Raw genomic sequence first — 12854 nt, forward strand, 5'->3', positions numbered from 1 at the left:
GATCTCTTTCTAGCTGCTGGTAAAGAAGCTAACCAAGATGCATTTGGGAGGATCATTTTATGCTCCAAATGGGAAAACCCCCCACACAAATAGAAATTGAACTACTTGAACACCTGTAAAAGGTGGCTAAGGGAGTCTAAGAATAGATTACATTGGATAATTGCTGTTATATGCTTACCAAGGAAATTAAAAGTTTTGACTTTGTCTTTTTTAATTTGCAGGAAATAAAGAAAACATGAAGAATTCAGAAAAACTGCAATAGTAGCCAGGTTGGAAGAGAAAATGGTTGTTTTAAAAAATCTTGGTTCCAATATGCATGTTATTACAGCATATAGTATGCTGCAAAATATATAGAATTGATTTTCTTCAGGTCTAATATAATAAAGTTTGTATTATATTGGTGATGTATTTTACAAAGATATGTTTTTTATGACGAGATGAATAAGGGAGATGAGCATCTTTGGATACCACTGCAGAGTTCACTGTTATGCCTTTGTAATATGGTAAATATGTAATAATTGCTCATTCACAACTTACGGGCGGGTAGCTTGAACACCGTACATCACTACTTTCCTGCATTGCTGTAGAGTGCACAAGCTTCCTGTTGTTCTGTTTTGAAATTCACATTAAATTCAGAATCTGTGCAATATTTAACATGCAAAAAGCACACAGACTGCATCATTTGTAGAAGTTTGCTATCTGTTTATTATTGACTTGTATGATGTTACTTAACCTCCTTCCCAAATACATGAAAAATAAGCATGCAATGATATACTAAATTAGGTGTCAAGGGTTAGTACTTAAAGTTTACACAAGAAAAAAAAGAAGTGGAATTCATTTTGCAGCATAGCACAGATGGATAATTCTTAGCTAACTCAAATAGACTAATGTGTTTCACAGATGGATATTTATTAGTTAACTCAAATTGACTATAGATTGTGTTTCTGACAGCCTTCATAGGTTCTAAATACAGAGTTACCCATTCCTAGAAAGGAACTGTTTATAGAATAAATCATGAATGGGTACATTATGTTTAGCAGACATGAAGCTTGCATGCTTATTACAATTATACAATTTGAGAAATGTTCTAACAATAAACATTCTCTCTCAAATTCTCTCCTCCAAATGGTATCCATAGACCTCAGCTTTGCTGTCTTAGTCTGAAAGAGGAAAACACACACATACACACGTTGGAGCTGAGTATGTAGTTTTAAAATGGAAAGTTTTTGAACAGTATTGTTAATTCAGTGTTTAATAAAAAGCTATCATTCATTGCTAGACTGTTATACACAGGACACCTGGAATAAAGATCCAGAGCTGTATATGTGTCATCAGGACACCTGGAATAACGATCCAGAGCTGTGTATGTGTCATCAGGACACCTGGAATAATGATCCAGAGCTGTGTACGTGTCATCAGGATGACTGGGATGAAGATCCAGAGCTGTGTACGTGTCATCAGGACGACTGGGATGAATGGCCTGTGATTAGGAAAAAAAGAATGAAGGAAATGAAAGAAAAATTATTAATTATTTGTAGGAATTCTTTACAGATCTGAATGCCTGTGTATTGTAATGGTCAAGAGACGCTCACTGTAAGTGTGTGGTACACGTTAGAGGATCTGGCTGAGGGATCCAGAGCTGTGTATGTTTCATCCATATTATCAGAATAAACATTCTGCAGAGATTAGTTGTAGAAAATGCAATATGTTTGAATTTTTAAAAAACCAAATAACCTTAATCTAAGCATTTCAAAGGTAACGGAGAAGCTATCGTGAAACAAGACGCCAGATATTGTGATAGCTTCATTGGTAGACAAAATTAGTCAACTAACACATTCCTAGATATAGCTGAATAAATATATGCATGGAACTAAACTCTATATTTGTTTTTATTAGCTTGTAGGAGTTACTGACATCATGAATCATCAGCTGTTTTTTCATGAATCATCAGCTGGTTTTTTTTGTACTGTGTTTTTTTTAAAATGTTTTATTTATTTTGTAAAATTTTTTTTAATTTTGAAGTGCAAATAAGATATGACGTGCAATATGTCGCTCAAATATAAGCTCTGAAGCTCCTTTAATGCAAGGAGGTGAAGAGCTTCAGATGAAGTTAACTCGGACACTTCACCTTTGATTCTGTAACACCTTATGCAACACCTCATACAACTCTGCCGTCTAGTGCGTGGACTTTGACATTTCACCGTACATTTCCAAGTCAAATGTCCCATCCCTGAGTTCTGTAACAGCTCACCAGAGAGGCATTTGCAGATGACTTCATGTTCTGCTTGTTTCTTCTGTCCCCAGAGAAAAGTTAATTATTATCATTCTCACTGAACGTTAATAAGGAGAGATGACTATAACATTATTAAGTTGATAACATCATTTTGTAAAAATGTCTCAAATGCATGAAAATGAATTTGTGGTAGACATTTGAAAGGTTTTGCTGACTTACTGAAGGTATATAAAATAGGGCAACTCTTCGAGTGCAGTAAACACACATGTATTACCTCTTCCAGAAAGCGATGAATAGAAGAGCGGCAACCCCACAGAGACTAATTCCAGCAGCTACATATGAAATCATGGAGAAGCCTGCTGAGACACAAATGGAGAAATCTAAGCTATTTAAAAACAAGTTAAAGTACTCAAATAACAGTATATAGAGTGCATATACTTAAATAAAACACCTTGAAAACTTAAAATCTTCACACATTGTATACATGAATGTATTGCAGTGTGGTCACATAGCTTACGTTTTGGATTGAGTGGCAGTGCAGCTGATCTGCGCACCCCGTGTTCATTTTGAGCCACACAGTAGTACATTTCACTTCTACTGGTATTGAGGTTAAAGCTGTAACTCTGTCCAGATGCTACAGGTGAGGTTCCTCCTTCTTTAAACCAGGTGTAGTTCTGCACAGGTGGGTTGGCATCACTGCTGCAGGTCAGAGTCACTGAACTGCCCTCCAATATTTCACCAGAGGGATTGATGGACACTGACACTTTCTTTGGAGGATCTATAAATATTGCCATTAGTTTAGTGTTTCAGTCAAACAGAAAACATAAATAAATTTAAATGACAAAAAAATTATAGGGCAGTTTCTGTCATTCCAATTCAGGCATAAATGTGCCTTAGCAATGAAAAACCATCCATATCCATACACTGTTATTCTGCATTCTACAAAATAAAAACAATAATATTATTGTAAGTTTTATTTTTAAATGCCCACATGATTGAAGTAAGGTAAATCTAAATAAAGCACATTTAGCATGTAAATGTAACGTTAATGCAAAGGTTGTTCAAAATCAAAAAATAACTGTTTACACAAAAAGGGAAATGGCTGATTTATGTTTTTTTGTTGCAAGGGCTCAAATATTGAGTAAGAGAGTATGTGTGGGTGTAACGTGTCGTGGCCCGAGTGCCGCTGGGTGAGGGGCAGGACGCACAGACTCCCACGTCTGGGACGTACATTTATTCAGACACAAAGACAACAGCACTCACACGTGTTACAAACAAAGGAGACGAACATGAAACGACTAACATTAAACGAACACGATAAATACATCTAACATCTAACAATGACGAGTATGACATTTAATATTATTAACAACAACACACCACATTGAAACGTTACAAACGAGGGTCCTCCTACTGCACGTAGCTGGCCAAACCACATGCCTCGCGGGAGGCGAGTGTTCCCTGACAGTGAGTACATTTTAATCTAAATTATTTTATTTTCTGGTCACATACTGTATATAATTGGACTATTGAGACTAGACTGGAATGAATTCTGTACTTACACCTGACATCAAGAATAACAGCGGAAGATGAATGGCTTTGTCCCAGTACAGCACAGCTGTAACTGGCTGCATGCTCACTGCTGACTGTCTTCAGGTTCAGGGCCTTGGTGTTGGAGGATAAACTGACCCCATTTTTGTACCAGATGTACGATGGACCAGTCAGATTGCATGTGGTTTTACACGTGAGAGTGACGTCATCTCCCTCCACCACTTCCTCAGGAGTCTCCACCTGGAGGTCTGAGAACAGATGAAAATAAGATCATATAATATATAACTGGGAATATTTTTGCTTCATTATGAACAAAAACAGATTTTCATAAATGTAAAGATTTTATTATGCTTAAATTGCACACTCCCCCTTCCCCCGAGAAATCTAAACGGAAAATAATAATCCCAGATCAAATTTTTTCTGTGTTTAGGTGAAATCCCCCTTTTTACCACTTTAATTCTGAAATGCGTGTCTAAGCGATGTTCTTCTACCCACTTTCAGCTCTGCTGAAACAATCCTGTGATCTAGTGAGTGAAGATCCGAGCATTCTTATTAACGACGTTGCTCACCTGTGACAAAAAGTTGAACTCCATTTTTATCTTGAAACTTCCCATCTGCTTTGTATGTTATGAACCTGAAGTAGTATTTGCATTGGTCCTCTTCTGTCACATCTCTCAGGCTGAGGGTGCAGTTCTGCTGTTTATCTCCGAGGTACTGAACCCTGTCTTGGTACCTGAGGTCTAGAGACAGGTCAGGAGGCTCTGAAGTAGATGTCACCTGTCTTATGCTCCAAAAAGATTTTTTAATTGCAAATCCAAGTGGGTACGTGTAAGTACAGCCTATGATCACTGTAGATCCCTTTAGGGCACAAATAGATTTTGGGGTGTATTTCACACCCCACCCATCCTGGGCAACAACACCTGCAAAACAAAATGCAGTAATGTATCAGTTATTGTTATATAAATGATTGTTAAATGAGCCTCTGGAAATAAAAATGTTGCTTTCATCTTTAAAGAATATGTATGCCCTGCATTACACACTTTCATTATTTCTAATTCTACCTGTATATGTTGACCCATGTATGATACTTTCTCCTATACCCAATGCCCAATACAGTCTCCATGCTCATCTTTTTCAACAATGTCTAAGCCTGCCCACTTTAAATGTTTGGATAGATGCTAAATATATGCCAAATAGGTGCTAAAATATGATCGCATTAGGAACAAAATATGCTCCATATATAGTACACACATAACATACACATAGTACACACATAGTACATACATAGCACCTTTTACTGCATAATTGCCCTAATTGATGAAATAGCTCTTACTCACCAGTTAATAAGATGTGCAAGACCACAGAAGTGGAAGGAGTAATTTGTAGAGACACCATTGCAGACAACTGCAGTATTAAAAGGGAGTAACATGCTGTGTGCTTGTACTCATGTTCATGTTTTTTTTTCTAAAATAAACATGTATATCCCCTCTATTGACCATAGCCTACAAATCATACTTGTTTGTGTATGACAAAAGAGAAAAAATCAATTACTTTTAGATCTCAGTGTTTATATGTGCAAAAGTTTACTACCACCTTACAGTTTCAATATAATATGTTTTGCTAATATCGTGCTCATATCTCAACCAATATCCATACTATTATAAAAGGAAAAGGAAAAATAAGCAGTAGGGTTAGAAAAAAATAGCATTACTCACCTCAGCGTTACAAGTGTTACTGTCGCCTTGTGAACAGGAAGAGAGATTTCTTTGAGGCGTCAAACGGATGACCATGTGCATGACTGCACATTTTATATCGTAAAATCATACATATTGCTCCTCCTAGTTATTGCATCAGTCCACCTTTCAGTTTAACTGACTGTTTACTGGACATATATGACAAAAATAGAGATAAAACTCTTCAATCTAGTATTCATTTACAGCATTTAGCTGACACTTTTATCCAAAGCAACTTACAATTATGACTGAGTACAACTTGAGCAATGGAAGATTAAGGGCCTTACTCAGGGGCCCAACAGTGGTAACTTGGCAGTGGTGGGGCTTGAACCAGCAACCTTCTGATTAGACCGCAAGTACCTTAACCACTGAGCTAATCCTGAAAAGAGCAGTCATGCTGTGGACAGATAGCTTATTGAATGGTGTTTGGATCTTTGTTGGGATCTTTCATGACAAGTTCTGTCTTGTTAGCCAGTCAGTTAGATGGGAGCTGGTTCATTTGTTTTGATGGTGAGACGTGCAGAACTTCTTTAGCCAGTAGGCATGGATCATGTCATCGCTAGGAGCTTCCCAGTTATTCAGGTTTCTGACCCACTCTTGGACATCTGCTGTTGTATTGCTTCAGGCTTCTGACAGGTTTCTGTTGTAATGCTGACTGGCTCCTGCTCTTGGAGATTGTGATGCAATGCTTTGAAATTTCTCAACTACTGAGCACCGGTGTAATGTGATGATTCATTCTCCTATATGCTCTTACAGAACTGCTGTTCTTTCAGCTCTGGGTGGAACCACAGCCAGTGTTCCGTTGCTCTGTAACTGAGAGTACACTTTAGATGGTGAATAGGCTGCTGTGTTTTGTGTATATCTTTGCAGTCTGGATGCCAGTACTGTTAAACTCTGTTTAGCAGACTCTCGAGCTTCACTTATGAACTGTCCATTGTATTCTCTTCCATAGCCAGGCACCATCTTTGATCTTTTTGCACCTTTTGAGTTCTGTCTGTTTGCTGACTTCTTTATCTTTATTTGTATTGATCTTAGTTTCCTCTGTCTGTCAACCAAGGGGTCAGCAGGAGTGGCCTGTGTCTTGTATGTTGTAGTCTAAGGTCTCTAGCACGACTACTACATCAGAATATACCAGTTTGTTGGTTTCAGTTATACTGGTTGTTGGTATTTGGCACATTGCTGCATTCACATGCTGCTTTTTATAGCATAGTTTCTGATGGTAGCTAAGCTTACTCATGATCATTGTACACATGTCCACAGCTGGACCACAAAACATGTCTACATTAAGTTCTGGTACTGTCTGGGCTGACACTCATCTTTTATCTCATCCTCCCCATGTGACAGGAGGCTGCAATTCATGATGTTTGAGGTCTGGGCAACGAATTGGTTGTAATATCTGGCATGACTCTCTCTGTTCATGCCCTCAGGTTTCAGAGGTCAACTGTAGCAATAGGAACCTTCCCTAAGTAGTGTTCTTGGTGTTAGAATAGATTTTCTTTTCTGCTTGACATATGTATGGAACCCCAGTCTTAACCACTTAACCTCTTATTTGTCCATATTCCTCATTGAGGGGGATCAATGAAACCCAGGGAGTAGGGAATTCACTAACTCATTATAAGCAATTATTATTATTATTATTATTATTATTATTATTATTATTATTATTATTATTATTATTATTATTATCATTATTAAGGGACTAATAAAGTATAACGATACTCATATAACCATAAGTCTATGTATTGTTATATGAAGACAAGTCAAGATATTGTGACCAAGGGTTAGAAAACGTATGTTTTTATTTACTTACAAGTGCACTCGAGTGAGGATCAGGGACATCTATTCTGCTCCCCTCTCATTTTAACCTCTTGAATGCTCTCCTCCTCTCGTCTGGTCCTATACTCTACTCTCCTCCTCTCTTCCGGTCCTATACTCTACTCTCCTCCTCTCCTCCGGTCCTATACTCTACTCTCCTCCTCCCCTCCGGTCCTATACTCTACTCCCCTCCTCCCCTCCGGTCCTATACTCTACTCTCCTCCTCTCCTCTGGTCCTATACTCTACTCTCCTCCTCTCGTCCGGTCCTATACTCTACTTTCCTCCTCTCCTCCGGTCCTATACTCTACTCTCCTCCTCCCCTCCGGTCCTATACTCTACTCTCTTCCTCTCGTCTGGTCCTATACTCTACTCTCCTCCTCCCCTCCGGTCCTATACTCTAATCTCCTCCTCCCCTCCGGTCCTATACTCTACTCTCCTCCTCTCCTCCGGTCCTATACTCTACTCTCCTCCTCTCCTCCGGTCCTATACTCTACTCTCCTCCTCTCGTCCGGTCCTATACTCTACTCTCCTCCTCCCCTCCGGTCCTATACTCTACTCTCCTCCTCTCGTCCGGTCCTATACTCTACTTTCCTCCTCTCCTCGGGTCCTATACTCTACTCTCCTCTTCCCCTCCGGTCCTATACGCTACTCTCCTCCTCTCGTCTGGTCCTATACTCTCCTCTCCTCCTCCCCTCCGGTCCTATACTCTCCTCTCCTCCTCTCGTCTGGTCCTATACTCTACTCTCTTCCTCTCGTCCGGTCCTATACTCTACTCTCCTCCTCCCGTCCGGTCCTATACTCTACTCTCCTCCTCTCCTCCGGTCCTATACTCTACTCTCCTCCTCCCCTCCGGTCCTATACGCTACTCTCCTTTCCAGTCATAGCTATATCTCTCCCCTACTCTCCAGTCATCTCTTCTCTCCTTTTTCCTCTTCCTTTCTCCTCTCCTCTCTGGGTCTCTCCTCTTCTTTCTTCTCCAGTCATCTGTTCTCTGTTCTCTGTGTCTTTCTTCCTCTCCTCTGGTAATTCTTCACTTCTCCTCTCCAGTCATCTATTCTGCTCTCATTTCTTTTAGTTATGTATTTGTTTTATTAACTACCCCCCCCCCCCCAACACACTGGGGGACGTTTTTATTAGTCTTAATGTTTTTATTATTTAAAATTGGGGCTTTTCAACATGGTTCATCTTTATTTGGTTGCATAATAATTCTGCACACTAATAGTTGCCCAATAGTAATGCACACATAGATATTTCCTAAGAAAGCCAAAACCTCATTTTGCCACACGTGGTACGGCCCGCCGCGTGCAGGGGCACTCAGGTGTGTACTGTTTGTAACCACGCCCTCCGGGATTGCACACACCTGCACAGGGTTTAGTGTTGAATGTCTGTCTGTCTATTTAAAACCTTGTCAGTGTGTGCATCCTCGTTGGCCATTGTCGCTACGTGTGTGTTAATTTCGATCTTTGTAGCCATAACGTTAGTTTGTGTAGTCCCGTGTTAAAGTGTATGTGTTCTTCGTTTAATGTTAAGTGTAGAGTCATGTTTACTGTAAGTGTTATGTGCGAGTTCCACCTGTGTCGTATGTGTTTAATGTTAATAAACGTCTTGCACAGTCGAGGAAGTCTGTGCGTCCTGCTCTGCGTCCTGCGGCACTCAAGCCAGCAATGTTACATTTATTATGTATTTTTACACAATTAATCCAAATGTTTTCAGAATTTTTCTTTCAAACATATTTTTTGTTGTTGCTTTGTTCCATTATATTTACATCTATTTGTATCTACATGTACATCTACATTTAGCTGACATGACTTACCAAATTGGTATTAGCTACTTAGACAGAATAAATATTTTGCAACTGATTATACTCATGTATAGTGGGCCTATGGAAAATTGGTTCTAAGCAAAGTGAGAGTGCCTCTATGTCTACAGTCTACTTCTGAAGAGGACTGTTCCTGAGGCCAAATAATGGCAAAATTCATACACGTACAAGACTGTACATGTTTTACATCTAATAACAGCCTTATGTATGAATAAATTATTTATTATTGTAAAATTCACTTAAAAACCATGCCTGAGAGAAACATCTTTAAAACAGATTTGAATTCAGTGTAAAATCTATGAGTACCACATATTTTAGTTTGTATGTTTGTGTGTGTGTGTGTGTGTGTGTGTGTGTGTGTGTGTGTGTGTGTGTGTGTGTGTGTATATACAGTAGTTACCATGTTATTAAATGAATGAAGTAACTCTAGCTACATAAGTAATCTTACCAATGTTGACATTGGTAAGACAATTTCTTACTTAAGAAATTATTAAAATGACTACTTTTACTTCTACTTGAGTAATTATTATTTTAAAGTAACAGTACTTTTATCTGAGTGCAAGTTTTGACTGATCTACCCACCTCAGCAGGTGAACTACATCAGTAATTACACTTTGTCCTCATTCAGTGCTACACAGGATTCTACAGCAGTGATATAATTCTACAGACCCTCTGTACCATGCATTCTGTACCACACTGAACAACATTCACAGATCTGCCCAGGGCCAGTGGCATCAGATTTGGCTATTGGACACCCTACTGAAAGGAGAAGATGAGCTACCAAATAGACTTGAGCATCAGTATCATCTGTGCAGTTCCAATATTCCTCTACATTTTTGAGAAATATAGATCTAATATGGACCATCATTTCCCCCTAAAAATACTTATTTTAAGCTCTCCAGTGATGACCATTTGAGAGACCCCAAAGACGTGGGCAGTATTACACCACAGTTCCATTTTGTTGGGTCGTTAGTCAATACTTAGAAAACTCTCCAAAGACTTGATTCAACAGTAGTTAGTCTGAGACTGAAGAAAACATTCTGAAACGTTCTGTTTCAACCACAGGTCTGACTTACCCATTAACAGCACCTTCCTGACTAATCTACACCCTTTACAGGTCACTTCCTGTAACTGCAACTTATAAATATGACCCTACCAATTGTCACCCATAATGTGTCACTAAAAACGCAAGTTTATCTGTCCACAACATGTAGGCAAATCCTGCTTCCCACTGACCCAAAAAAAACCTTTTTGTCTATAATGTAAAGCCAAAGTAATTTCCTCCTGTTTTAAAATGTCTCTGTAAAATCACAGGAGTACAGGAAAAGTACAGGAAAACACCACACAGCAATGACAATTCTCCCCACAACCTTGTCACAACACTGAAGGGAAGGGAATAGGAACTGAAGGGAATATTGGTTGCATAAATACACAAAGAACAGGAAATATAATTTAAAAACAATAAAATGGCTGCAACATCCATGTCTTCTGGTGACATGAAGAAATGTACTACACAGTGGTGATTGACTATTGTTCAGAAAAACTCCCTTCTCATTTACATAAAATGGAGAAAAGTTCAACATTTCAAAGTATCTTTGCTTGTAACACGCTCACTCCAATAATTCCTCATACACAACCACCACCTGCCTCCTAAGAAATCAATGCAAGGTGGAGCGAAAATCGACTGGTCAGTCGCTGATAGGTGCTGGCACCAAAAGCTTACTGGGTGAGCAACCACGCTCTAATGATGACGATAAAACTAGAGGGAAAAAACTAAACACCACGCAGAGCATGGGAAAAGGGAGAACCAAGGACGCCATGGGAAGAATGGCAGTTCCAGTGGCCTGCGGAAAACTAAAACTTTCTAAACAAAACCAGAAAACAGGGTGGAGCTGTAATGGCTAAGGGGAACCTTGGGAGAGAGACAGACTGGAGGAGGAAAACTGGAGAGGTGAGGGGACGTGTAAAAACACGAACACCCTCGCAGCGCAGAAGTGAGGTGCAGCACAAAGGCTCACAGTCCTCAATACCCAAAGGCTAGGAGCTTGGCTCAGAACTTTGGCAAAGACCCAGCACTGAGAGACTGGGTCACTGGACTCATATAGGTGTAGCCCAGTTGTTGGGCATTAAGCCTGATTAGTGATGTGCCTGAGTCGAGGCCTCCCCCTGGTGGCTGGCGGAGGCCTCGGCCCTTACAGTTAAAACACACAGACAAACAAAGACTTATACACACAATGAAGTAATTAAATGCTGATGCTACTGTCTTTGGTTGTAATGACCAATTTAACATGCCATGAACAACTATAACATACTTCAAAAACCTCTGCTTTTCCCAACAAGGTTCACTGTAAGCTCATACACGTCAGCAGGAAGAAGGATAAACGCTGGCCTCATTTTTACTTACAGAATAATAGAAGGTCAGAGAACTAGCAACAAACTTCTGTCTTTACAGCAGCCAGTGTGCAGCGATAATGTCCAGATCACCCTTACCTTTCACCCAGCGTGGAAGCGTCTTTGGTATTGTAGTATTTTCAGCTGTAATTCCTGGTTATATTCTCAAACCCCATGAGACATAAACGTCAAAAACGTCTGGACTGGCCCCCTGTGCCACATGGAGACAATGACCCTTTTTTGTTGTTGGTTCACTCCCTTCCTAAATTAAAAGGGTTGTTTTGCTCTCCGCTGGCTGATCTGCCCCACCACAGAACATTGTAGTAGGCCCACAGGTGAGAGCAGATGATGTTAATCTGCTTGCCCATGACTGCTGATGACAGAGGAAAACAAAATCCAAACAGCTCAACAATGTTCTGCTTAAAACCAACTGCATGGGTAAAAGTCCAGTGAGGGCCAGGCCCAGTGATCCGAGTTCACCACAGATGGGTCCAACTACACTGCCTCATCTAGGTCCAACTACACTGCCTTAACTGTGTGCAGATTGGATATAAAAGGCTCTGAATGTATTGTGCCTTTTGTGCATCTATGAATCTACAGTTCCTTAATGGGATTAGATGGTCTAGATGATTTGTGTCTGTGTGTGTGTTACATTCTGGTTTGCTGCCGTCTGCAGAGTGTACAGAGTCAGACCTGGATATGGTTAAAGATGCAGGAGCCAATATAGTGTGTCTTGGATACATGTCTCATAGAGAGGGAAAGTCACTATAGACATCAGCTAGAATGATATTTGTCCAAAAACACATTAACCAAAAGCACACTGTGACTGTGGGATTGAGAGGGTGTGTTCCTTGACCAGTAACTGCACTTAGTTTCCCTTTTATTCCTCTTTCCCTTGTTCCCAGTTGGACTTTGAGCGGTGACTGAAAAGAGGTGATGTAAAGAGTTCAAGTTCAAGTTTGGTTTATTTGTCACATACATAGTCATACACAGTATAACTCGCAGTGAAATGGTGGAGAGTGCTCCGTCCAAACTGAGGAAAAGAAAACGGGTGCATAGAGAAAAATATATATATGCAAGATAAATATATATATTCTATGTATGTACAAAATATATTAACAATGTATGTACAATATATGTATATTATGATTATATACACAATGTACAATGTATATGGTTGGGTATATATGTACACAATCTACAGAATGTACAGATCCATTTTGTATAATAACATATCTACAGTTGTTGTGTAACAAGGTAATTGAGTATAAATCTATATATACAGATGTACAGATATACAGTTATGTTACA

At 39.5% G+C, this 12854-nt stretch overlaps 1 protein-coding gene across 3 annotated transcripts; it reads right to left on the minus strand.

Annotated features, from left to right (window-relative positions):
• Positions 1 to 719: 719 nt before the first annotated feature.
• Positions 720 to 5545, minus strand: LOC113590914 (B-cell receptor CD22-like). 3 transcript variants are annotated; one of them, XM_035535029.1, is made up of 10 exons: positions 5500 to 5545; positions 5122 to 5188; positions 4354 to 4704; positions 3796 to 4032; positions 2751 to 3011; positions 2508 to 2589; positions 2252 to 2294; positions 1593 to 1676; positions 1299 to 1480; positions 720 to 1160 (listed from the first exon to the last, which is right to left on the minus strand). In XM_035535029.1, exons 2-10 carry the CDS (start codon positions 5177 to 5179, stop codon positions 1142 to 1144), a joined length of 1317 nt encoding a protein of 438 aa, XP_035390922.1. In that variant the 5' UTR covers positions 5180 to 5188; positions 5500 to 5545; the 3' UTR covers positions 720 to 1141. The 3 variants fall into 3 exon arrangements, with proteins under 3 accessions (XP_035390922.1, XP_035390923.1, XP_035390921.1); XM_035535030.1 differs by having other exon boundaries at positions 1383 to 1480; positions 2508 to 2592; XM_035535028.1 differs by having other exon boundaries at positions 2508 to 2592.
• Between the last annotated feature and the right edge of the window lie 7309 nt (positions 5546 to 12854).

Source organism: Electrophorus electricus, chromosome 16, assembly GCF_013358815.1.
Source record: "Electrophorus electricus isolate fEleEle1 chromosome 16, fEleEle1.pri, whole genome shotgun sequence".
Taxonomy (NCBI): domain Eukaryota; kingdom Metazoa; phylum Chordata; class Actinopteri; order Gymnotiformes; family Gymnotidae; genus Electrophorus; species Electrophorus electricus.